The 27546-nt window shown below is 51.7% G+C and overlaps 1 protein-coding gene across 2 annotated transcripts in view; it reads left to right on the forward strand.

Annotated features, from left to right (window-relative positions):
• Positions 1 to 27546, forward strand: part of LOC119958476 (aldehyde oxidase 1-like) — a 267334-nt gene that overhangs the window by 16225 nt on the left and 223563 nt on the right. For both annotated transcript variants that reach the window (XM_038787024.1, XM_038787034.1), the window contains exons 2-4: positions 9738 to 9795; positions 14848 to 14944; positions 25534 to 25642. In XM_038787024.1, coding sequence (XP_038642952.1) covers positions 9738 to 9795; positions 14848 to 14944; positions 25534 to 25642 — 264 coding nt within the window. The remainder of the gene's footprint in view (positions 1 to 9737; positions 9796 to 14847; positions 14945 to 25533; positions 25643 to 27546) is intronic.

The raw sequence follows: 27546 nt of genomic DNA on the forward strand, positions 1-27546 counted from the left end.
TTTTGACGTCTCCCGGTGGGGGAAGGTGTGCTGAACGACATTCCCCGCAGTTCATGACTCGAACCCGGAGTGGAAAGGGGGAAAAAGCAGCAGCAGCTCCCCAGAAAAAACGGGGGAAGGGATCTAAGATGGCCGCTGGCACAGCTCCAGAGGAGTGGAGGCTCTGGGCCCAAGAACAACTAGCTGCTCTCATGCGCTGCTTCACAGACTTCAAAGCTGAGGTGCTGAGCTCTCTGCAGGAAACAAACAGAAGGCTGTCAGAGATTCAGACCACCCAGGGTGCTGCCATCAAGGAGTTGCAGACACAGGCCACTGAACGAGAGGAGGAGGCCGTGGTCCTCGTGAGTCAGGTGGAGGGGCACAAGGCACTCCACAAGAAGTGGCAGGAACGCTTCGAGGAGCTTGATCACCGCATGAGGCGGAAAAACCTGCGGATTTTGGTTGGACCTGACAGCCTACGTGGCTGTAATGCTGAACTCGCTAGTGGGGGCCGGGTCTTTCCATCTGCCCTTTGAGCTGGAGGGAGCGCACAGGGTGCTGGCCAGGAGGCCTAAGGAGAATGAACCCCCGCGTGCGGTGCTGGTGAGGTTCCACCGGTTCAGTGATCGGGAGTGTGTGCTGTGCTGGGCCAAGAAGGTGAAGAGCAGCAAGTGGGAGAATGGGGTAGTACTCCAGGATTGGAGTGTGGAGGTGGCTAAGCGGCGGTCCGGATTTAATCGGACAAAGGAGGTGCTTTACAGGCAAAAGATAAAGTTTGGAATGTTGCAGCCCGCGCACCTGTGGGTAACTTATTCGGACCGGCACTATTATTGCGATTCCCCGGAGGAGGCGTGGGCCTTCGTGCGGATGGAGAAACTGGACTTGAACTAGGGGTTGTGGGGTCGGTTGTAATATTTTAGTGCTGGATTCTGCTGTTGCTGTGTTCTCTTTGTTTTTTGTACTTTTACAATTTTGATATGGTTATTTACGGGGGTGTTCTGCTATGTTTTTTTTTGCTGTGAGGCACTGTTCGAGTTGTGTATCTTGCGGGGGGGGGGGTGGTTTGTTGTATTCTATGTCGGGTTGGGGGTATGGAGTGGGGCTAGTATTTGGGAGCTGCGTCAGAAGGGTGTGGTGGGGCAGTGCGAAAGCGCGGGCTTTCCTCTGTTTCCTGCACTGCGGGGCTGGGGGTGGAGACTGTGACGGGGGGAGGCGGGTTCTTCCCCGCGCTGGAGCGGTGCCTGGAGGCGGGATAGATTGGGGGATGATCCCACTTTGGGAGGGGTCGGGTTATTGGCGGGAGTTTCCGGGGTCAGCAGAAGTTAGCTGACCCACGGAAGTACAATGGAGGACGGTTCGCGGCTGGGAGGGTTCCTAGCCTGGGGGGGAAGGGACGGGGGGGAAAAGGGGAATATCGGGTTGCTGCTGGTAGGGTCAGGAAGGAGCTGGTGGGGGCTGGGGGGGACAGAGGTGAGGTGTTGTCGCCGTGGGAACTGGGTCGGGCAGGGGGTGCTGGCCTGGGGCGGGCAGTCGACGGGCTATGGCTAGTCGACATGGGAGGGGGCGGGACGCCCTCTGATCCGGTTGGTCACCTGGAATGCGAGAGGGTTGAATGAGCCAGTGAAGCGGTCGAGGGTACTGGCTCATCTGAAGGGGCTGAAGGCAGATGTGGTAATGCTTCAGGAGACCCACCTGAAGGTGGCAGACCAGGTCCGCATGAGGAAGGGATGGGTGGGGCAGGTTTTCCACTCTGGGTTGGATGTGAAGAACCGGGGAGTGGTGATTCTGGTGGGGAAAAATGTGTTGTTTGAGGCATCGGAGGTGGTGGCGGATAAGGGGGGTAGGTATGTTATGGTTAGGGGCAGGCTACAAGAGAGAAGGTGGTACTGGCTAGTGTGTATGCCCCAAATTGGGACGATGCGGGCTTTATGAGGCGTATGTTGGGACGGGTCCCGGATCTGGAGGCGGGAGGTCTGATCATGGGGGGTGGGGGACTTTAATACGGTGTTGGATCCTTCACTGGATCGGTCCAGCTCTAGGACGGGTAGGAGGCCGGCGGCGGCCAAGGTACTGAGAGGGTTTATGGACCAGATGGGTGGGGTGGATCCATGGAGGTTTGTGAGGCCGAGGGCACGCGAGTACTCTTTCTTCTCCCACGTACATAGGGTCTACTCTCGGATAGATTTCTTCGTGGTGAGTAGGGGACTGATTCCGAGAGTGGAGGAGGCCGAGTATTCGGCCATTGCAATCTCCGACCACGCTCCGCATTGGATAGAGTTGGAGATGGGGGAGGTGCGGGACCAGCGCCCGTTGTGGCGGTTGGATGTGGGGTTGTTGGCGGAGGAGGAGGTGTGTAGGAGGGTCCAGGCAAGTATTGAGGGGTATCTCGAGGTGAATGATACGGGGGAGGTTCAGGTGGGGATGGTCTGGGAAGCCCTGAAGGCAGTGATTCGTGGGGAGCTGATATCCATCCGGGCACACAAGGAGAGGAGCGAGAGGAGTGAGAGGGATAGACTGGTGGGAAAGATGCTGGAGGTAGACGGGAGGTATGCAGAGGCACCAGAGGAGGGACTGTTGGGGGAGAGGCGCAGCCTGCAGGCTAAATTTGATTTGCTGACCACTAGAAAGGCGGAGGCACAGTGGAGGAAGGCACAAGGGGAACTGTACCGGTCGGAGCCAACTGGGGAGAGGAGGGGAATGGAGAGGTTCCTTGACGGGCTTTCTTTCCCGAAGGTGTGTGGTGATATGATCTGCATACTCGTCTGCCATTGGGCCAGAACGTCGGCTTACCATTGGCCCTGGTCGGTCATGTGCCTCTCGACCGATTTGGCCGAGAGGCTGAGTTAACCACGCCTCTATTAACGAGGTATAAATGCTCAGACGCCTGACGATCGTCCCTTTCCACTGTAGACGATCGCAGAGCTGTGTTCTAGTCAATTAAAGCCAGACTTTGGTAAATCACTCGCCTCGCGTGCAATCGATGGTACATCAATTTAATTGACTATGACTTTGAAGATGGAGTTCCGCATCAAGCCCGAATGCCTCCGCATCAGCCCGCAAACTCCGAACTCTGCAGAACTTTTCCAACTCTGGCTGACTTGCCTCGAAGTGTTCCTAGCATCTACAACCACCCCCCCCCCCCCACTCAGCTTCCCCATCCCTCATCCATGGCGTCTCCGCGGCCAGCTCAGGTGACGGAGACTACTTGAAGTCTATCGTTCCCGGACTCCAGGACCATCAGCCGATCCGACGACATCTCCTCCACTGCGGCGCTCGGCCAGGACGTCAAGGACCACCAAAAGACTGATCCAATCCTTCTAGAGTTCTACAGCCCCATGGACTTTCTTTTTGTAAATATCGTTATGTCTGGGCCAGTGGCAAGCCCCCAAATTCGATAAGGGTACGGAGAGAAAAGTATTCTCCCAACGGCTACTCATATCACCAGTTCTACCCCCCCCCACCCCACCCTGGGTCTCGTTCACACCACCCCCCCCGCCTTCCTGCTCCGTAAGGGGTGAATGTGGTGATATGATCTGCATACTCGTCTGCCATTGGGCCAGAACGTCGGCTTATCATTGGCCCTGGTCGGTCATGTGCCTCTCGACCGATTGGCCGAGAGGCTGAGTTAACCACGCCTCTATTAACGAGGTATAAATGCTCAGACGCCTGACGATCGTCCCTTTCCACTGTAGACGATCGCAGAGCTGTGTTCTAGTCAATTAAAGCCAGACTTTGGTAAATCACTCGCCTCGCGTGCAATCGATGGTACATCAAGGTGCAGGAGGAGCAGGTGGAGGGGTTGGGTGCGCCGATTGAGCTGGAGGAGCTAATTAAGGGGATCGGGCAGATGCAGTCAGAAAAGGCACCGGGGCCGGATGGGTTCCCGGTGGAATTTTATAAAAAGTTTGTGGACCTAGTGGGCCCCTTGCTGGTGCAGACACTCAACGAAGCGTGGGAAGGGGGGACTTTGCCCCCGACGATGTCGCGGGCGCTGATCTCGTTAATTTTAAAGAGGGACAAGGACCCCCAGCAGTGTGGTTCATACAGGCCCATATCTCTCCTCAACGTGGATGCTAAGGTGCTGGCAAAAATCCTGGCCACCAGGATAGAGGACTGTGTGCCAGGGGTTGTGCACAAGGACCAGACAGGTTTTGTGAAGGGAAGGCAGCTGAACACGAATGTGCGGAGATTGTTGAATGTCATCATGATGCCAGCGATTGAGGGGGAGGCAGAGATAGTGGTGGCGCTGGATGCAGAGAAGGCCTTCGATAGAGTGGAGTGGGGGTACTTATGGGAGGTGTTGGGGAGGTTTGGATTTGGTGAAGGGTTCATTAGATGGGTAAGGCTGCTATATGAGGCCCCGATGGCGTGCGTGGCCACGAATAGGAGGAGGTCGGAGTACTTCCGGCTTTACCGAGGGACCAGGCAGGGTTGCCCCCTGTCCCCCTTGTTGTTTGCACTGGCAATCGAGCCGCTGGCGATGGCGTTGAGGGATTCAGAGAGGTGGAGAGAAACATAGGTGTCGTTGTATGCCGATGACCTGTTACTTACTGTATGTGGCGGACCCGGTGGGAGGGATGCCGGGGGTGATGGAGTTGCTAGCTGAGTTTGGGACCTTTTCAGGTTATAAATTAAATTTAGGCAAGAGTGAGGTGTTTGTGGTGCACCCTGGAGACCAGGAGGAAGGAATTGGTAGGCTCCCGCTTGGGCAGGCAGGGGAGAGCTTCAGGTACCTGGGGGTGCAGGTGGCCAGGGACTGGGGGACTCTTCACAAGCATAATTTCACCAGACTTGTAGATCAGATGGAGGAGGAGTTCAAGAGGTGGGACATGCTGCCATTATCGTTGGTGGGGAGGGTACAGTCCGTCAAAATGATGGTGCTTCCGAGGTTCCTGTTCCTCTTTCAGTGCCTGCCCATCTTCATCCCCAGGGCCTTCTTTAGGAGAGTGACTAGCAGTATTCTGAGCTTTGTGTGGGCGCATGGGACTCCGAGAGTGAAGAGGGTTTTCCTGGAGCGAGGGAGGGATAGAGGCGTCATGTCAAGGTACGAGCCTGGGTGCCATGGTAACGGCGCTGTTGCCGCTCTCCCCTAAGAGGTTTACCACGAGCCCGGTGGTGGTGGCGACCCTAAGAATCTGGGGACAGTGGAGACGGCATAGGGGGGAAACAGGGGGCTCGATGGAGGCTCCACTGGGTGGCAACCATCGGTTCATCCCGGGGAACAAGAATGGGGGATTTAGGGGATGGCAAAGGGCGGGCATCAGCAAATTGAGGGACCTGTTTATTGGCGGGAGGTTTGCGGGCCTGGGGAACTGGAAGATAAATTTGGCCTTCCCCAAGGGAACATGTTCAGATACCTGCAGGTAAAGGCGTTTGCTAGGCGACAGGTAGAGGGATTCCCTTTGCTGCCCTCGCAGGGGACGATGGACAGAGTGTTTTCGGGGGTGTGGGTCGGAGAGGGGAAAAGTGTCTGACATCTATAAGGTAATGCAGGAGGTGGAGGAGTCGTCAGTGGAGGAGCTGAAGGCTAAATGGGAGGAGGAACTCGGGGAGCAGATAGAGGACGGGACTTGGGCGGATGTCTTGGAGAGAGTCAACTCTTCCTCCTCATGTGCGAGGCTTAGTCTCATCCAATTTAAGGTGCTGCACCGGGCCCACATGTCCGGGGCTAGGATGAGTAGGTTCTTTGGGTGTGAGGATAGGTGCACCAGATGTTCGGGGAGTCCAGCGAACCACGCCCATATGTTCTGGGCATGCCCAGCACTGGAAGAATTCTGGAAGGGGGTGGCGGGGACGGTGTCGAGGGTGGTTGGATCCAGGGTGAAACCAGGGTGGGGACTCGCGATTTTTGGAGTTGCGGTAGAGCCGGGAGTACAGGAGGCAAAAGAGGCCGGTGTCCTGGCCTTTGCGTCCCTAGTAGCCCGACGAAGAATTCTGCTACAGTGGAAGGATGCAAGGCCCTCAAGTGTGGAGACCTGGATCAGTGACATGGCGGGATTTATAAAACTGGAAAGGGTCAAATTTGCCCTGAGAGGATCAATACAAGGGTTCTATAAACGATGGCAGCCTTTTCTGGACTTCCTGGCGCAAAGATAGGTAACTGGGTCAATAGCAGCAGCAACCCAGGGGGGGGGGGTTCCTTTTTGTAGTTTCTATTCTGTAACTTTATATTGTGTTAATTTGCGTTATTGTTAAAATGCTGTGTTGTGCATGGGGGTGGGGCGAATGTTTATGATTGTTAATATTACTGTTATTTTTGGTATTTTACTATGGTGCGTTATTGTTGTATAAATTCAAAATTTTTCAATAAAAATTATTTTAAAAAAAGGAGTGTGGGTCGTATAGGCCCATTTTACTTTTTAATGACGCAAAGGTATTGGCAAAGGTACTGGCGGGTAGGCTGGAGGGGTGCCTCCCGAAGATGATAGGTGAGGATCAGACAGGGTTCGTGAAAGGGAGGCAGCTGTTTTCGAATATTAGGAGGGTCTTGAACGTCGTTATGGCACCGGCGGAAGGGAAGGAAACAGAGGTGGTGGTGGCACTGGACGCCGAGAAGGCGTTTGATCGGGTGGAATGGGGGTACCTGATGGCAGTGCTGGAACGGTTTGGGATTGGACCTAGATTTGTGAACTGGGTAAAGTTATTATATAAGGAGCCGAAGGTGAGTGTCCGCACGAACAATATCAGTTCGAGATACTTCTCTCTCCACCGTGGGACGAGGCAGGGATGTCCTATGTCCCCCCTGCTGTTTGCGCTTGCAATTGAGCTGTTGGCCATCGCATTAAAAAGTTTGGGAGCATGGAAAGGATTAGTGAGGGGGGGGGGGATAGAGCATAGGGTGTCCTTGTATGCCGACGACTTGCTGCTGTATGTGTCGGAGCCGAGTGCGTCGATAGGAGGAATATTGGAGTTGCTGCAGGTATTTGGGTCTTTCTCTGGGTACAAGCTGAACTTGGACAAGAGTGAGTATTTCATGGTGTCTCAACCGGGGTTGGGGGCAGGGATGGTGGGGCTGCCATTCCGTAGGGCAGAGACTCACTTTAGGTATTTGGGGGTGCAGGTTGCCCGGGAGTGGGGAAGACTTCGCAGATACAACATCACTAGTTTGGTGGGGAGAGTGAAAGCCGACCTGGCGAGGTGGGATGGTCTCTCTCTGTCACTGGCGGGTCGGGTGCAGGCAGTTAAAATGAGTGTGTTGCTGTGATTTCTGTTTATTTTTCAATGCCTATCGATTTTCCTGCCAAAGTCTTTTTTCAGGGAGATTGAGGGGAGGATTACCACGTTTAGATGGGGAGGGAAGGTGGCCAGAGTGAGAAAGGTGCTACTACAGAGGGGAAGGCAGGCAGGGGGTTTGGGTCTCCCGAACCTGATGTACTACTACTGGTCGGCGAATGTGGAGACGGTGCGGAGCTGGGTCAGAGGGGTTGATTCCCAGTGGGCCAGAATAGAGGAGAGTTCGTGCAGGGGGCCGGAGCTGAAGGCACTAGCAATGGCCTCGCTCCCGATAGCTCCGGGGAAATACTCAGGGGAATCCGGTAGTAATAGCCTCATTGAAAATCTGCAGGCAGTTTCGCCAACACTTCAGGTTGGGGGCAGGGTCGAGGGAAATGCCGATCTGGAAGAACCACAGATTTGAGCCAGGGAGGTGGGACGGAAGCTTTCGGAAATGGGAAGAGAAGGGATTAAGACTTAAGACTCTAAAAGATTTGTTTCCTCGGGGTCGATTTGCAGGATTGAGGGAGCTGGAAGCGAAGTATGGGCTGGAGCAGGGAGAAGTGTTTAGGTATATGCAGGTTCGGGACTTTGCCAGGAAGGAGATACAGAGCTTCCCGGAGGAACTGGTCTCCACGTCGTTGGAGGAGGTGCTGGCGGCAAGTGGACTGGAGAAGGGGACAGTGTCAGCGGTATACGGAGCTATGTTCGAAAAGGATAAGGCACCACTGGAGGGGATCAAAGCGAAGTGGGAGGAAGAATTGGGAGAGGTTATAGAGGAGGGGGTCTGGTGTGAGGTGCTCCGGAGAGTAAATGCCTCCACCTAGTTTGCGAGGTTTGGGCTGATACAGCTGAAGGTGGTACATAGATCGCACCTCACGAGGGCAAGGATGAGCCGATTCTTTGAAGGGGTAGAAGATGTGTGTGAACATTGCAGGGGGGGGGGCCGCTAATCACGTTCATATGTTTTGGTCCTGTCCAAAGCTTGGAGAGTACTGGAAGGAGGTGCTTAGGGTAATTTCCAAGGTGATGCATGTGAAGCTGGACCCGGGTCCCCGGGAGGCCATATTCGGGGTGTCGGATCAGCCAGGGTTGGAAACGGGTGCGGAGGCAGATATCATAGCCTTCGCCTTGTTGATCGCCCGAAGGCGGATCCTGCTGGGATGGAGAGCGGCCTTTCCACCCTGTGCCCTGGCGTGGTGAGTGGACCTGTTGGAATACTTGACCCTTGAGAAGGTTAAGTTTGAACTGAGGGGAAGCCTGGAGGGGTTCTACAAGTCATGGGCACTAATTATTATGCACTTTCAAGAACTGGATAACATTGAAAATTAGTTTGGGGGGGGGGGGGGGGGGGGGTTGGGGTGGGGTGCGGGGGGGGGGGGGGGGGGGGTGCGGGGGGGGGGGGGGGGTGCGGGTGGGGTGCGGGGGGGTGGGGGGGGTGCGGGTGGGGTGCGGGGGGGAGGGGGGCTGTGTATGTTGAAGATGGCTCTGGGTAATCCCCAGGCCCTTCGGACCTCGATGTTGTGCCGAGCAATGATCACCCTACTCAAGCCCACATATCCACCCTATCCCAGTAACTCTACAACCCCCATTAACCTTATTTTTTTTTTTCGGACACTAAGGGCAATTTATCATGGCCAATCCACCTAACCCGCACATCTTTGGACTGTGGGAGGAAACCGGAGCACCCGGAGGAAACCCACGCACACACGGGGAGGACGTGCAGACTCCGCACAGACAGTGACCCAGCCGGGAATTGAACCTGGGACCCTGGAGCTGTGAAGCATTTATGCTAACCACCATGCTACCGTGCTGCTTGTTGGGTGTAAATTCGGTAGAAAAATTGTGAAAAAGGAGAATAAAAATATTTTTTAAAAAAACCTTCCAAAGTCAAATAGCTCCACTGACACCAAGAGCCTTGAATGCTGCTTATGACAAGGTACCGCTCCTCTGTGAGTATCTGCACCTTAGAGAGAAAAGGGGAAAGGACATTGATGTAATTCGTTTTTTGAAGAAATCGATCTTGGGAGTTTTCCTTCAAAGCAGCTTCAGAATTGCTGAAGTGCCCGAGGTGAAGTTCTGATGCCAGAGCCGGGGGAGGAAGTTCATGGTGGGGAAGATCACTGTCTCTTCAGATCATTCATGCAATGTCTGGACTCATTCATGTGTTTTCTCTTCATCTCTCCAACTACTTCCCTCTCTCTCCTCTGTTTCGCTCCTTTTCAATGTCACTTCCTCTCTCTGATCCCCTCTATATCTCCCTTCCTTCACCTCCCTCTTTTTCCCTTTCTGTCCTGCCCACCCTTTCTCTTCCTTTCTCCATCTCCCTCTCTTATCCTGTGTCTGCCTCTTCTTCTCTCCTTGTCTCCCCCTCTGTCACTCTCCTGCTCTCTCCTTCTGCCATGTATCCTCTCTCTCCCCTTCCCTCTCACCAACTCTCTCTCTCAATCTCCTACTTGCCTCTCTTTCTCTCCCTATCTCTTTTCCTCTTTCTCTCTCTCCCTCCACTTCACTCCCACTGTCACTCCCCCTCTCTATGTTTGCAGGTCAGAGAACAGAATGCGGACCCGGAGACAATGCTGTTACCCTATCTCAGGAGGACTCGTATCCTTTCACTTTGTGGCACAATCATGTATGGACACCAGAACTTCAGAAATGTCCATCCGTCAAATCAACGAGGCACTGTTTTATAAACTGGATGCTGTAGCATTTCTTCAAAAGGGCACAGTTTACACAAATTAGCACCAATGAACAAAAGAAAGTATATTATTTAGCATCACAATAACTTGAATTGTGGCTGACATGGTTGAATTTTAATTGTCCTCTGAAATGGCATGTCAAGCCATTCAGTTCAAGGGCAATCAATGCAGGATGGGGAAAACATGCTGGTCTTGCCAGAGCCACCAACATTCCATGGAACAATAAATAAAATATGTTTCACCTTTAAGATAGTAAGACATATTGAGGTGTTCCACAGGATTGAGTATTATCAAACAAAATTTTACAGAGCCACATAAGGAGATATTGGGGCAGATAACCAAACTTGGTCATTGAAGTGGGCTTTCAGGAGCTTCTTAAAAGGTGTCATGGGAGTACCCCTTTAAGAAATATTTTTGTCTTATCACATGGCTTCAGTTATGTCATGGTGTGGGTGAAGCTGGGCTGTGTCTCTGTGAGCTTTTATTTTCACTTTGAGTTTGGACTGATTTTAAACTGCACAGTTTGAAAGAAGTGTTTCTCTATCTTCATTTTAAAAGCTGTTTCCAGACTGCTTGATAACTTCAAATAAATAACTGCTTTCTGGAAGGAATTCAAACCTGCTGTTTGAAAAGGGGAACAGAGTATCACTGACAAGTTTTATACCAGTAAGAATGCCATGTGCTGGGCCAATCCTTTGAAAAAGGGTTTCTGGTTTTACTTGGATTTTGTTATTGAATTTGAACAGTTAAGGGGGGAATTCATTTAGGGTTTTACATAGATTATTGTAGCTGTGTGGGGTCTATATGTTTGTAGTTGAAAAAAATTCTTACTGTGTGTGTTTATACTAATGTTAACTAAATTTGTAGAATAAAGCTTGACTTTTGATTAAAAGTACCTAAGAACTCTGTTGAATAACACGTGAAAGGCAGGCTCTTGCACCCATTGTAGCCAAAACCAATAAACAGTTATAGGTCAGGTGAGCTCCATAAAATAATTTGGAGTTTTCTAAACCCTGGCCCATAACAAAATTGGGGGTTCGTCTGGGATAAAAGTCTATCTTTGGTGATTGGGTCGGCTTAGTGAACCTAAAGACAGTGAGGGGTGAGCATATTTGTGTTTACTTTTCAGGTGTTAAATTCAAGTTTAAATAGGGAGCGTGTTGTGGACAATGGCTCTTTCAGAGGCTCAGAAGTTTTTGGGGTGGAGAAGGTCACAAGCGGTACCTTACAAACGGAGACTAAAAAAAGGCTTTTAGATTTGGCAACAACATTGCACTTGACATGGCCTGACAAAATATGAAAAGAAGAGTTAATTGCGGCGGTAACTGAGCATTTAAAATTACCTGAGACACAGTCAGAATCATTGGAAATGGCAAGAATTCAATCACAGATCAAGCAGCTTTAACATGAAAAATAATTAAAGCAGCTTCAATACAAAATGAGGATAAAAGAAAGAGAAAGGGAGGTACAGATCAGGGGAAAAGAAAAGGAGAGAGAAGAAAGGGAAAAATAATGAATAGCCCGAGCAGAACAAAAAGAAAGAGAAAGGGAGCTCCAGATCAGCGAAAAAGAAAAAGAGAGAGACTTTGAACTTCAGAAACTGGCTATGAAACGTGAAAGTCAGTTAAAATTGGCGGAGGGAAAGAGAAATGTACAGTCCAAGGATAGTGATGAGGACAGTGAGCAAGAGCATCATAGTCGACGGCTTGGTGGGGATCTATTGAAATATGTCTAAGCATTGCCAAGGTTTGATGAGAAGGATGTAGAAGCCTTTTTCATTTCATTTGAGAGGGTGGCTAAACAAAAATGAAATGGCCACAAGACAGGTAGGTAGAGCTAGTGAAGTGTTTGCATCACTATCAGAGGATGCATACATGGGATGTATGAGGAGTGACAAAATTCAACTTGGGTGTGTAGCCATGCTGGCCACGCAAAATGGACACTGAGCCAAACTAAAATGGAAGACAGCAGGGAAAGCCTGTTTAGTGAGAACAGACAGCCTGCTCTCAACTAATTAGCATTTTGCAAGCAGCAAACCAGTTTTCTGGCCAGGTGCAGATCTCCAAGCCAAAGGTGTTAATGGCAAAGCGCTTAACATTCTGATGAGGCAGCCCAGATCCAGGCACACACAATGGCAACATTTCCATCTCAATGTAACACTTAATTGGTTGTGCAAACAAGATGGCACCAGAGTAAAGAATATCGAAACCACCCCCCAACATCGAGGGAAGCCCCCGCATTGGAGGATTCGAAGGTAGCCGTTTGGAAACGCTCCAATCGGTACCGAAAGGTAGAGCCCGCCTAGAAGGGGGCAAGGACATTAGAGAGGGGTATAAAAGCAAATTCCCCACAGAGCCCGGTCTGTTAAAACTCGTGCTCCGGCTCTGACTGACATCTTGCATCCTGACTCCAGCCGTTGAGCACCAGCCGCCGAAACCGTAAGTTCAACGCTCGCTACGCGATCCAAGCCCACTAGACCCCCAAGTACCAGAACGCTTGCTGAAGGCTGCAGTACAAGACCAGGACGAAGGCCTCGTTCTCTGACCTTGCCTGTTCCTGTTAGATAAGTATTCTGTTCACTTAAGTTTAGTTATAGCTTAGTCTCTTAGTGTGTGTATGAATATTTATTATAACTGTATAATAAATATTGATCGTTTGAACTTTACTAATCGGTGTATCGTCTTTATTACTTTGAACTTGACCTTGGAATACTTGTGACGTTGTCTATACGGCAACTGGCGACTCCAGAGCTAAATAATTACATAGAACAGAGCCTAGTAGTGTTAAGCACACGTCGAACTCGGAGGCGTGTTAATACACTCCAATAAACGCGTTTTACGCCCATAGTAAAACGTGCAACAGGTGCATATGAACCAGTGCCTGAAGTCTACAGACAAAGGTTTGTAAATTTAAGGAAATAACCTGGTCAAACATACATATAGTTTGAAAGGGTCAAACAGAGTCATTTTGATAGGTGGATAAGGGCTTTGAAAATAGACCAAACGTATGAAGCTCTGAGAGAAATTATAATTTTGGAGGAGTTTAAAATTTCAATCGCCTTCATTACCGCCATTTTTAAACACCACCCCAATATCTCAACCCTCCGCTGCAACCTCCAGACCCCAACCCATCTATTGGGGGTCCTCGAGCCCCCTTCACCCCACCTCATAAGGGCAGGGCACCCCCGAGCCTGATCCCCAGAATGGGTACTGCCAGCCTAGCACCTGAAAGTGTTCCTGCCAGGACTATGGGAGGAAACCGGAGCGCCCAGCAGGTACCCATGCAGTCACCTAAGGCTGGAATTGAACTCGGGTCCCTGGCACTGTGAGGCAGCAGTAATAACCACTGTGCTGCCCTGTGTTTGCTATGTTATGGGTGGGTTGTTTCGGCCGTGCCCGCCCGGTGACTTGAAATTCCCACCTGAGGTCAACGGACCATTACATGTCCCCGTCCTGTCCGTGGCAATCTTGTGGCGGGCGGCTGAAACATACAGTCCTATATATCAAGTTGTTGTTATGGTAAGTAAGAATGATGCTTTGCCGAGCAAGGAGGTAATTACTCCAGACACGTCACTTCCGTGGCTGGTCCAGTTGAGGTTTTGGTCGACGGTGATCCCCAGGATGGTGAACTCAATGATGGCAATAATATTAGATAGCCAGGGGAAATGGTTAGAATCTTTCTAGTTGTTCCCTTGAACCTTCTCTACCATTCAATTAGATCATGGCTGATCTGAATCTCAACTCAATTTTCCAACCTGGGCTTATATTGGCCTTGACATCCTTACATAGATACATAGATATATACAGGATAGGAGCAGGAGGAGGCCTTTTGGCCCTTCGAGCCTGCTCTGCCATTCATCACGATCATGGCTGATCATCCAACTCAATAGCCTAATCCTGTTTTCTCCCTTTGGTCCCATTCTCCCCATGTGCTATATCCAGCCACCTCTTGAATATATTCAAACTTTTAGCTCAACCAATTCCTGTGGTAATGAATTCCTCAGGCTCACCACTCTTTGTGTGAAGAAATGTCTCCTTATCTCTGTCCAAAATGGTTTACCCTGAATTCTCAGGCTGTGACGCCTGGTTCTGGACACACCCATCATTGGTAACATCTTCCCTGCATCTACCCTGTCTGGTCCTGTTAGAATTTTATAAGTCTCTATGAGATCACCCTTTTTCTTCTGAACTCCAGTGAGAACAATCCCAACCTAGTCAATTTCTCCTCAGATGATAGTCCCTCACAAAATTCTATTCTTTTCAGGCTTGAACCTCCAGCAGGTCCCCAGCACCACAGTCTTCTGACATTGGTCACCTCCCTCACATGAGAGCCATGGGTATCAGTGTGAAAACTGACATAAGAGGGAGAAAGGGCAGAACACCTGATGTTTCTCATTTGGCCCATCGAACCTGTTCAGGATCTTAAACCCAATGAATCCTACTCTCCTGCTCTTTCCCGAAAATCTTGCAAGTTTTTTCCCTTCAAATATTTTTGATTCCCTTCTAAAAGTTACGATTAAATCTGCTTGCATAATCCTTCTAGGCATCGGATTTTCGAGCAGAACAACTCACTGCATTAAAAATAATCTGCTCATTTCACCTGATTTTTTTTCCAAACACCCTTTGGTTATTGGCCCTCCTGCCAGTGGAAACAGTTTCTCCCTATCTAACCTATCTACACCTTTCATTATTTGTCCAATCTTCTCTGCTCTGAGGAGAATAATTCCAGATTTTCGAGTTTCTGCAGATAACTGAAGTAATTGATCTACCAAGCAGGAGCTTGGTATCAAATATTGGATTAAATATAGCGTCCACTGACCAGAGCACGTACCTAGATCCGCTATTCCAGTGTACATCAAAGAATGATTGTCTGGTTAGATTCCCCAAGGCTTTTTGCGGGAAGTATCTTTAAAGTGCCAACCTTGATTGCGATTTACCCTTGACCTGTGTTCTATCAGTCAGGCAAACGGGAACTAAGTATGGTTGTGGCGGCGGAGGTTGTGGAGCATGCACCGTGATGATTTCCAAGTACAATGTCCTGGAAAAGAAGATCCTGTATCCTTCTGCTAACTATTTAAACAATTTAACTGGTGAAGACCCTGCAAGTGTGACCTGAACAAACCTCACACTGGCACAATCCAGTGATGTGAATCAGTGCAAAGCCCAAGGGAAGAGAGAGGAACAGGACTTTGAAGATAAAATAATATTGCAGTAGGCTAGGAGCTGCTTCAATGAGAATCTAAGAGGTGGATGTAAAAATCATGGTCAATGGATAATGAAAGATTTCCTTGACTAGATGTTTGAGGAACATAAGCATCCAGGCGTCCAAAAACTTCCATGTTAGATATCACATGTTGGTGTAGAGAAAGAAAAGGAAAGAGATAGAAAGAGAAACATTGGGAGAGAGGTCGAGGAGAGAGAGAGTGAAAGAGAGAGGCAGAGACAAAGGGAGAGGCAGTGAGATTCAGAGTGGATGATTCTCCCAAAAGGGAAAAAAGTCCCCCAGCACGGGCGTTTAGCTGCGTGTCTCCCAGCACTCTCAGTGCCGAGAAACACAAGACTATTCACCGCAACATAGCCCCGCTTTGTACAGTGGGGTGCTCCGCTCACCGGAACTCCCCATTATAGCAAGCAGTCCCGGGCAACCCTGGCCCAATCGAATGCACACAAAATGCCAACTTGGCACCTTGGCAATGCCTATGCCAGCTGGCAGTGCCACCTGGGAACCCTGGTAGTGCCAGGATGGCACCCAGATGACACAGCCAAGGTGCCAGGTTGGCACTGCCTGGGTACCCAGGTGGCACCAGCAGTGCCAGGGCACCATCCTACCCAAAGGACATGCAGCTGGGGCCTCCGATCCCCTGGTACACCCGCACGACTGCCATTCTGTCGGTCCCCTTTTGTGGGGACTAATGCTAAATGGCGCTCACGTGAGTGCGTGAGATGAAAGGGTTGAATTCCAAAGCCTCAGGTACCGTTGAAATCTGGACATTAGAATGAGGCTCTCTGCCTTGCTCTAAAATGCAGATTTGCTGAAACGTGATCCCGCCCATTACAATGTCTCGTGAGATAGCGTTGGATCTCACGAGGTGTTGCAAGCCGAGAGCGGGATTTCCCGGCTTTCAGTGTCCATGCTGCATCATGGCGATCTGCTTTTCGGGATTTGATCGCGCCAGCGAAGAAATATAAGTGGAATCTTAATTGAATAGACTTGCACAAATCCGGGAGTGAAGTAATGGTCGGACATCTGTTGTCAATTGAAATGGATTTTGTTGCATTTCTTGAACTCGGTTATGAGCATTAGCATCCTACTTCCAGTTTTCTTTACCAATCACAGGGTGTAAGCGTGATGACAGCATGCACTCTATCAATGAAGACTCTGTGGGCTGGATTCTCCTGCTCCGCCCACCCATGTCGATGATCTGACACGTCTTGCAGAGATTGCCATGGCAGAGTTGTGTGGTGCCGTGGTCGCTGTATTCCTGAAGGCTGGGTAGTTTGCTGCAAACAATGGTCTGTTTGAGGTTGCGCAGCTGTTTGAAGGCAAGTAGTGGGGGTGTGGGGATGGCTTTGGCAAGATGTTCGTCTTCATTGATGACGTGTTGAAGGCTGCAAAGAAAATTTCTCAGTTTTTCCGCTCCGGGGAAGTACTGTCAGATCATCAACATGGGTACCAACATTACATGTGAGAACACCACCCAGCAGGTATGCGGTACACACTCGTGCGACTCGGCCAACGTCTACCTCATCGGCTGCAGGAAAGGATGTCCCAAGGCGTGGTACTTTGGTGAGACCATGCAGACGCTGTGACAACGGATGAATGGACATCGCGCGACAATTGCCAGGCAGGAATGTTCCCTTCCAGTCTGGGAACACTTCAGCAGTCAAGGGCATTCAGCCTCTGATCTTCAGGTAAGCGTTCTCCAAGGTGACCTTCAAGGTGCATGACAACGCAGAATCGCCGAGCAGAAACTGACAGCCAAGTTCCGCACACGAGTATGGCCTTAACCGGGACCTTGGATTCATGTCAAATTACATTCCCCCTCCCCTCCCCTCCCCCCCCCCCCCCCCCCCCCCCCCATTACATGCTAACCCCCAGCCAAACAGAGGATCGGCGACCGTTTTGCGCCAAATGTTCGGTCGTAAAACGCCACCATTCCCACACTGGCTTCAGGACATAGCCTAAAAATCGGAGAATTCTATGTGTTTCAATCAGATCTCCTCTCATCCTTCTGAACTCCAGTGACTACAGTCCCAGTCGATCCATCTTTCCTCATAGGAGTAATGCCAATCTCGGTATCAGCCCAGTGAACCTCCGCTGCACTCCCTTTATGGCAAGTATATCCTTTCTCACGTAGGGAGACCAAAACTGTATGCAATACTCCAGGTGTGGTCTCACCAAGCCCCTGTACAGCTGCAGTAAGACATCACTACTTCTGAATAAATCCTCTTGCAATGAAGACCAACATACCATTTGCGCTCGCAATTGCTTGCTGAATCTGCCTCTCCACTTTCATTGACTGGTGTACAAAGACACCCAGATCTCTTTGTGCATTAACACTTCCCAATATACCACCATTTAAATAATGCTCTTCCTTTCTGTTTTACACACCAAAGTGTATAACTTCGCATTTAGCTACATTGTGTCTGTCACTCACTCAACTTGTCCAGATCATGTAGCTGCTGCTGTTGTTCTTTATTAGAGTACAGTAAGAAGTCTTACAACACCAGGTTAAAGTCCAACATGTTTGTTTCAAACACTAGCTTTCGGAGCACTGCTTCTTCCTCAGGACCTGTCGAGCCTCCCACCTCCCCCCTATGCCGTCTCCATTGCCCCCAAATTTTGAGGGTATCCGCCACCACCGGGCTCGTGGTATACCTCATTGGAGGGAGCGGCAACGGCGCCGTTACCAGCGTCTCCAGGCTCGTGTCCACGCAGGACGCCATCTCCATCCTCTTCCATGCTGCCCCTGCCCCGTCCATTACCCACTTACGCACCATCGCTGCATTGGCAGCCCAATAGTACCCACAGAGGTTGGGCAACGCCAGCCCCCCCCCTATCCCTGCCCTGCTCCAAAAACACCCTTCTCACCCTCGGAGTCCCATGCACCCATACAAATCCCGTAATACTCCTATTGACCATCCTAAAAAAGGCCTTCGGGATAAGGATGGGGAGGCACTGGAACAGGAACAAAAACCTCGGAAGCACCGTCATCTTGACGGACTGCACCCTGCCCGCCAGCGGCAACATGTCCCATCTTTTAAACTCCTCCTCCATTTGCTCCACCAACCTAGTGAGGTTAAGTTTGTGAAGGGCCCCCCAGCTCCTAGTCACCTGGACTCCCAGGTACCGAAAGCTCTTCCCTGCCCTTTTCAGTGGGAGCCTACCAATCCCCTCCTCTTGATCCCCCGGGTGCACGACAAACAGCTCACTCTTACCCAGGTTGAGCTTGTACCCAGAAAAGCCCCCAAATTCCCTAAGAATCTTCATCACTTCTGGCATTCCCCCCACTGGGTCCGCCACATATAGCAACAAGTCATCTGCGTATAATGACACTCGGTGCTCCTCCCCACCCTGCACCAGACCCTTCCAATTCCTCGATTCCCTCAACGCCATGGCCAGGGGCTCAATTGCCAACGCAAAGAGCAAGGGGGACAGGGGACACCCCTGTCTCGTCCCCGGTACAACCGAAAGTACTCCAATCTCCTCCTATTCATGGCTACGCTCACCATCGGGGCCTCATATAACAGCTTCACCCAACAGACAAACCCCTCCCCGAACCAAAACCTTTCCAGCACCTCCCACAAGTACCCCCACTCAACCCTATCAAAGGCCTTCTCCACATCTAATGCTACCACTATCTCCGCCTCCCCTTCTACCGCCGGCATTCAGAAGCCTACGTATATTGGTGTTCAGCTGCCTTCCCTTCACAAACTCCGTCTGGTCCTTATGAATGACTCCCAACACACAGTCCTCTATCATTGTGGCCAAGATCTTCGCCAACAGCTTGGCATCCACATTTAACAATGAGATCGGCCTATATGATCCACACTGCAGGGGGTTTTTGTCCCGTTTAAGGATCAAGGAAATCAGCGCCCGTGACATAGTCGGGGGGGCGAAGCCCCCCCTCCCTTGCCTCGTTAAAGGTCCTAACCAACAGGGGACCCAGCAGGTCTGCGTACATTTTGTAAAATTCGACCGGGAACCCATCTGGCCCCGGCGCCTTCCCCGACTGCATGCTGCCTATCCCTTTGACCAGCTCCTCCAGCTCAATTGGCATCCCCAGCCCCTCCACCTGTCCCTCCTCCACCTTCGGAAATCTCAGCCTGTCCAAAAAGTGCCCCATTCCCCCTCACCCTCCACCGGGGCCTCGGACCGGTACAATTCCCCATAAAAGTCCCTGAAGACCCCATTAATGTTCACCCTCCTTCACACCACATTGCCTCCCCTATCTGTCACTCCACCAATCTCCCTGGCCGCGTCTCGCTTATGGAGCTGATGCGCCAGCATCCTACTCGCCTTCTCCCCATATTCGTACACCGCTTCCTGTGCCTTCCTCCACTGAGCTTCCGCCTTTCTGGTGGTCAGCAAGTCGAACTTGGCCTGAAGGTTACATCGCTCCATCAGCAGTCCCTCTTCCGGAGCCTCCACGTATCTCCTGTCCACCCTCACCATGTCCCCCACCAACCTCTCCCTCTCTCTTTGCTCTCCCCTCTCCCTATGGGCTCGGATGGAAATCAACTCCCCTCTAATCACCGCCTTCAATGCCTCCCAAACTCCCCACCCGGACCTCCCCATTATCATTGGCCTCTAAGTACCTCTTGATACACCTCCGAACCCGCCCGCCCACCTTCTCATCCGCCAGCAGTCCCAACTGCAGGCGCCAGAGTGGGCGCTGGTCCCTCTCCTCCCCCAGCTTGAGGTCCACCCAGTACGGGGCATGGTCCGAAATGACTATGGCCGAATACTCGGCATCCTCCACCCTCGAAATCAGCCCCCTGCTCAGAACAAAAAAATCGATCCGGGAATAGGCTTTATGCACGTGGGAGAAAAAAGAATACTCCCTGGCCCTCGGCCTCGCGAACCTCCAAGGATCCACCCCTCCCATCTGATCCATAAACCCCCTCAACACCTTAGCCGCCGCGGGTCTCCTGCCCATCCTGGACATGGATCGATCCAATGGGGGATCCAGCACTGTGTTAAAGTCTCCCCCAGTATCAGGCTCTAGATCCGGAATGCGGCTCAACATGCGCCGCATAAAACCCGCATCGTCCCAGTTTGGGGCATAGACATTCACCAGCACCACACGCTCCCCTTGCAACTTGCCGCTCACCACCACATACCTCCCTCCACTGTCAGCCACCACCTTTGACGCCTCAAACGACACCCTTTTTCCCACCAGAATCGCCACCCCCCGATTTTTTGCATCCAGCCCCGAATGAAACACCTGGCCTACCCAGCCCTTCCTCAGTCTAACCTGATCAGCCACCTTCAGGTGCGTCTCCTGGAGCATAGTCACATCCGCCTTCAGCCCCTTCAGGTGCGTAAACACCCGGGCCCGTTTGACCGGCCCATTCAGCCCCCTCACATTCCAAGTTATCATCCGGATCAGAGGGCTCCCTGCCCCCCTCCCCTGCCGACTAGCCATAACCCATCCTTGGGATCCTCCTCGGCGCTGTCCTCCAGCCCCTCCTGGTTTGCCTCCCCCTCCTCAGACAAGGCCACATGTCCCTCCACCTCTTCCTCCTCCAGCATGTCGCCCCACTACTGTACTAGATTGTGGAGGGCACAACAGACTACAACAAAGCGGTAGACCCTCTGGGAGGTGGTACTGCAAGGCACCGCCAGAGCAGTCAAGGCATCGGAACCACATCTTGAGCAGCCTGATGCACCGCCCAACGATAACATGGGTGGCAATGTAGGCCTCATTGTATCGGGTCTCTGTCTTCGTCTCTGGACTCCACACCGGCGTCATCAGCCATGACCTCAGCGGGTATCCCTTGACCCCTGTGAGACAATCAGCCATCCCAGAGTGTTCATTGAAACACCGGGAGTCTCTGAGTGTCTCAGGATGCAGCTGTCATGTACAGTCCCAGGGTGGTGGGCCCACACGTGTGTGCACACCTGAGGCGGTGATTGCACATGATCTGAATATTCACTTGGTGGAACCCTTCCTGTTAATATAGGGCACCCCTTCTGCCTCGGTGCTCGCCAGGTGATATGCATGCCATCGATGGCCCCCTGGACCTGGGGATCCTGACAATGGCCGTGAATCCTGCAGCCAGAGCGTCTTGGTGGGCCTGGTTCAGGGCGAAGGTGATGTAGTCTGATGCCCGGGCATACAGAGCATCTGTCACCTCCAGGATGCACCTGCGGACTGATGACTGCAAGATACCACACAGGTCCCTCGGGATGCAATAGAGGTCCCTGCTCAAGCCCTGGAATGACCTGATGGCATAGATGTGTAGGGCTGCAGTGACCTTGACAGCCACTGGGAGCGGGACCCCTCCCCCTCCATGGGATGACATGTCCACGAGGGCGTGGCACAGGTACCACACTGTCTGTCTGTTAAGATGGACTCTTCTGCGACACATGGTGTCCATCAGCTCATGGAAGGACCAACATCACCTGTACACTTACGGCCGTCGCTGGCCTCCTCTCTGGCCCCCTCCTTAGCCTGATGGGTGGCCGGGTCTTCAGGGTGTGTAGTGGCCCCTGCACATGTGTTGCCACCTCCAGTTTATGCTTGCATTGCTGCCGTCATTGGTGTCTGCCTACCTTGGCTGCCACAAGTTCAGTAAGGGCGGCTTCCATGGGATCCATACCTGCAAACATTTTTTGTCTGGAAGGAATTGGGGAAAGAGGGAGACCAACAATCAGTTAGGGCTTCCATTCCAGGACCCTCAAATCCTCCAAGCCTCCCCCACTCTTAACATGGTTGTCCAGCCTTCTCTCAGTCCAGCAAGCTAGGTGTGCGAGAAAACTTTGCTCTGCACACTCACCCCTGGTCACAACAGGAACCCCTAGATCCCAGACCCGTGCCAGGAACATTAAGGAGGCCATGCTCAGCTCACTGCACTCATCCAGATACTTACCCTTTGGTCGCAGGAGGGTCCTCAGTGGTGAAGCCCTGCTCATAGTATTTGATTGTTGGCAGCTGCTTCAATGGGCTGATTTAGCTCAGTGGGCTAGACGGCTGGTTTGTGATGCAGAACAAGGCCAGCAGCACGGGTTCAATTCCCATACCAGCTTATCCAAACAGGTGCTGTAATGTGGTGACTTGGGACTTTTCACAGTAACTTTATACTTGTGACAATAAAAGGTTATTATTATTATATTATGGTGCTGACACTCCCAGACTACAGGCTGCTTGTTCAGGTATCAAATTTTGCTGGTCATGCAGTGTGCTAATCATCCTCTGGGGAGATACTTGAGAGTTAAGGAGCGGAAAGCGCTCTGACAACTAACAAGGCAAATCCCTCCTTTTAAAAAAAATTTTGGAATACCCAATTCTTTTTCTCCAATTAAGGGGTAATTTAGCGTGGCCAATTCACCTACTCTGTACATTTTTTGGGGTGTGGGGGTGAGGCCCACACAGACACGGGGAGAATGTGCAACCTCCACATGTGCAGTGACCTGGGGCCATGGTCAGCTGCTCTCCACTGAACCACATGCATACCCTTTGGCAGGGCCGGCTCAAGGCACCGGCAACTCGGGCAGTCGCCCGGGGCGCCATGTGCTAGGGGGCGCCAGAGACTCGGGTCCCGCGCATGCGCAGTTGGGCCGGTGCCAACCAGCGCATGCGCGGTGGCCGCCCTCCCCCAGGGCGGCCCCCCCGGCTCGGTCCGCCCCCCCCCGCTCGGTCCGCTCCCCCCCCTCGGTCCGCTCCCCCCCCTCGGGTCCGCCCCCCCGCCCCGCCCTCGGTCCGCCCCGCCCTCGGGTCCGCCCCCCCCTCGGGTCCGCCCCCCCGCCCCCCCCTCGGGTCCGCCCCCCCCGCCTTCCCCTCGGCCCCGCCCCCCCAAGGGCGCAGAAGTTCAGCTTGCCCGGGGCGCCAGCAACCCTAGGGCCGGCGCTGCCCTTTGGTCGCAGGAGGGTTTTGTGGACAGACAGGATGCATCTGTGGTTGCCCATGCGATGGAATAGCACCCTCTGTCTTTTTCCTTCTGTCTCTCCCTCTGTCCCACGTTGGTCAACATTTTAACTGCCAAGAGAAGGCACATGTTCGGGTGTGGTCGGGAATTCAAAGTCCTGAAAGATGGCGTCGGGTTGGGAAACCTGCCCATTTTCATGTTTAACTCAGGCGGGTTATGGAATGCTTGAGGAGTGGTCAGGTGATTAATGAAAATATTCAAAGAGGCAGTTAACTGAGAATCCAACCCAGCGTCCAGGCTTTAACAGCCAGGACATGTGTTCCCCGATCTCTGTGAAACTCACTGGGGCCGACAAAGCAGGACCACAACATGGACACATTGAACAATCTGACAGGCTGGGAGAAATTGCAATGTTTGAGGCCAGCTTCAGTGAGAGTTTTGTGCTTATAGGATTCATTCTGACAGCCTGAAATCGCTGCTTTGTAGACATATCCAACAGTTTGGAAGTGCTTCCACCACCTTGGAATTTACTCACCTTCATCTCAGCCTTCACTGGAGCATGGGAACAGGTTATGCAGCAGTAGCCTGGTCCTCTAATAAAGATGATGTGGAGATGCCGGCGTTGGACTGGGATGAGCACAGTAAGAAGTCTGACAACACCAGGTTAAAGTCCAACATGTTTGGACTTCCGGTTGCGGCTACGCGGAGCTAAGCCGCACGTTCGGCAGCTCCCACCAGGAACGGACGTTTGGGCTCTTTTAAGGGCCCCCAGCGGTACTTGCTCGATGGTTCCCAACGTGGGAAGGTGTCTGCAGCAGATCCCCAGTGGTCTATGGTCTTGACCAGGAGTGGGGCCAGCAAAATAGCGGTGGCAGCGCCTAAGAAAAAGCGGGGGAAGAAAATCAAGATGGCGGCCGGCGGAGGCCTCGAGGAATGGAGGCAGTGGGCGCAGATGCAGCAGGAGACTCTCCAGCGCTGTTTTCAGGAGCTAAAAATGGAGCTGCTGGACTCACTGAAGGCGAATACGGACAAGCTGCTGGCGACGCAGACAGCCCGGGAGCTCCGACAACAAGCCTCCGAAAGAGAGGATGAGGCCGCAGGTGAAGGGGCAGTGGATCCTCACCTCTGGCACAGGCCAATCTCGCTGTTGGCGACTGCTCTCTCCTCAGACAAGCCCAGGATTTTCAGTATGTATTCTTCGTTGGGATGAGGACTCGGATCTCTGGGACCCCTCCCCCTGTCATTACCCTTTCCCATTTCTCATGGGCTATCTTGCCCTGTGGGGATAAACACACTGTGAGCTACAGGCTTGATGAGTCAAGGGGGTCGATAACAGGTGGCATATGCAGTCACACTGATACATGAAGAGGTTGTGCTGTTGGCTGCCAGGGGATGCTGAGGAACAAGTTTGAAGACCGGATATGGGGTTGGTGCAAAGTGTCAGTCAGTCGATTGTGGGGGAAAGGGGAGGGTTCGGAATTTGAGGGGTGGCAAGTGGAAGTGATGCTAGGAGAGAGGTGGTAACTTACTCTTGCAGCTCATTGGAGGCCATTTGCCTTCTTCTGATATTGGACGGTGGTCCTCCTGGTCATGCTGCCCACACTCACGACAGCTGCCACTGGCTCCCAGGCAGCATTGCTGACCTGGGTACTAGCTCTCCGACCCTCTCGGGGGAACAGGGTGCCCGATTCTCATCGACACCACGAGAAGACTGATCAGGTTGATTTTGCCAAAGCAAAGAGCAAATCTGCATGGTGCACAGCTTGTGTGTTGACTGGGAGCGAGTGGTGAGGGAGTGTTTAAAAATAGCTCCCCCTTGTGAGCAGCAAGCAGCTGAGGTGTTAGTCAGGTGAATCAGACGGCGATAGAGCCAAGAATGGCGAGATTCAAGTGAGGGCTCATTATTGGCACTCCGTGCTATTGAATACGGGCCACGATCTCGCCAATGCGAAACACCCCACCAAACTCGCCCAAAAGCGACGTTAACCTTTGTCCGCTGAATCGCGCCCAGAAAAACAGAAACAAATAGACAGAAAATTAGACACAGAGGCCAAGATCCAGAAAGAAAGATTACATAGCTCTCGAAGTAGAGAAGAAAACAATGAGAGCGCAATAGGCACAAGGAGAGAGAGGGGAGAGACAGGAAGACAGAAAATGAGCGAGGCAGAGACTGAGAGACCGAGATGAAGAGAGGCAAAGACTGTGCTCGACCCATAGCGAAAGAGAATGAGAGAGATAAAGAGAGTGAGAGGGAGAGATGTTGATAATTCCTCTGGTAATTGACAGCCACTTGTAAATTCTTGATTTGGGTCCCAGGTCAGTTCTTTCTGGTGCTTCCACCTGTCCAGACAGCCAGTGCAGTGGTCACATAGGTTGAGGGGACAGTTGAGTGAGCGCTGGAGATGGACAGAAAGAGAATGCTGCAGGGAGGAGTTACACAACAAGGGCTACACTTCAGAACCTGCGCACTAAATTTCCTTTGACGACTGAATTACCTTTGTGAGCTGAGAGATGTTACTGCTGCTGCTGTTATCCTTTACTGCAACTGAAAGCCATTTCTCTGTTAATGCCTGTCTGACTCCTCTCTGCATGCTGCACGGTGCTGCAGTGACCACGGTGGAGGGGATCGGCAGCACCAGAACCAGCATTCACCCAGTGCAGGTGAGTATGGACTGGGGTTGTGGGGGGCATTAATAGCACTGAATGGTTTACTGGATGTTTCACAGGGCAGAGACGAGTCAACTTCATTGATGTGGGAATGGAGGCACATAAAGGTGGTATGTTTCCTTCCCCAGAGGGCGTGTTTCTAACAGCACAGTTTTAGTCACTTTTGTTGAATTCATTTTCTTGAAGTATTATAGTGGGATCTGACTAAAATACATCATAGTGGGATCTGAACTCCCTTTCCCCGAATTACTGGTTCAGTAATACAGCCACAACACTATTGTTCCCACTCCTATAGATGAGGAGATTCCAATCAGACCAGATTCATTGCCGACTCACACCAACCCCCCCCCCCCCCTCCCCCCCCGGCCTGATCATCACGTCTGGCCCCCATTTGTGGAGACCAGTAGTAATTTGTGCAGGCTTCACATTGTGCCGATGGGTGGGAGCCTTTGCATGAGCGGGGGAATTTGGCTGAAGGCCGATTCTGAATGTTTAAATTTAATTTTTATGTGTTAATCTGGTCCTCGCTGAGAGAAGGTGTGAACAAGATTGCGTCTGCTGGGAGGGACTAGGAACATTGTGCACTGTTTGGCGCTGGGCACAAATCCTGTTTCAAGGCTTTCCCGCAATTTTTCCTACAAAGCAGGATTTTGCCAGGCGCAATGCAGACAGAAAATCACCCACAATGTCCCAGCCTGAAGCAGGGTTGCACAGCTGCGTGTGGTCCAGCACCCCCAGCAGAGGGCAGGGGCAAAAATTCAGCCTAAAAAGATGCTTCACCTATGGGCTAAGTACATTCCGAGAGCATAAAGTCTGGCAAAGAAGAGGGAATGGGCAATGTGGAAGGAGGGCCATACAAGGGCTGGATGGGAGATAGAGTGAGGGAGCACAGTGGCAGGCAGAGGGGCAAGGAGGTGGATGAGAACGATGAACAATGGAGGGAAGACTGAGGGGAGTGAAGCTGGATCCTGACAAGGCTGCATGAAAAGCTATAACAATAATCTTGATCAGTGTCACAAGTAGGCTTATATTAACACTGTAATGAAGTTACTGTGAAAATCCCCAGTCACCACACCCCGGCGCCTGTTCGGGTACACTGAGGGAGAATTAAGAATGTCCAATTCATCTAACTAGCACGTCTTTCGAGACTTGTGGGAGGAAACCGGAGCACCGGAGGGAACCTACGCAGATACGGGAAGAACGTGAAGACTCCGCACAGACAGTGACCCAAGCAGGAATTGCACCCAGTTCCCGAGTGCAGTGAAGCAACAGTGCTAACCATTGTGACACCGTGCCGCCCTAAACAGGCGCGGGGTCAAAGAGATACCACATTATTGACCAGAAGGTGATGAATGAAGAGGTCATTCAGAGGTAGAGATCCATTTGAAGCAGTGATGGGTTTTGGTGGAAGGGGTTGAATCAAGGAACAGACTTCCCGTTGAGGCTGCGAGTCTTTTTCCTCAGGGTCGCTGACACCCTGATAAGCGGTCTGGTGAAGACAGGTTGGTGAGAGAGAGTATAGAAGTGTGCTGGACTGTTATTGAAATATGGTGTCAGGACCTTTGAGCTTGTTAGCTGACGGCGGGCAGAGGAATCATCTGCTTACCAGCCACGTGACTCAGAGGTGAACTCACCTGTGCATAATCAATGAGGTTTCGAGCACAGAATCTGACACAAGATCCCGCCATCCTGGCCAACGGGAAAGGCACTGCCCACGACCACGGTTAGTCTCCGATAGGGGAACTCCGAGTTCATGTTTTGAGTTGAATACAGTATGACTTATTTTCTGCTGGGTTTTTCCAGCACTAAATATATATTTTTTGAATATTATATTCAAGGCATTTTCATACAACAAACAAAAACAGAACAACCAAACCACATTATAAACAACCCACAAC

This window comes from Scyliorhinus canicula, chromosome 2 (genome assembly GCF_902713615.1).
Source record: "Scyliorhinus canicula chromosome 2, sScyCan1.1, whole genome shotgun sequence".
In the NCBI taxonomy this organism is placed as follows: Eukaryota; Metazoa; Chordata; class Chondrichthyes; order Carcharhiniformes; family Scyliorhinidae; genus Scyliorhinus; species Scyliorhinus canicula.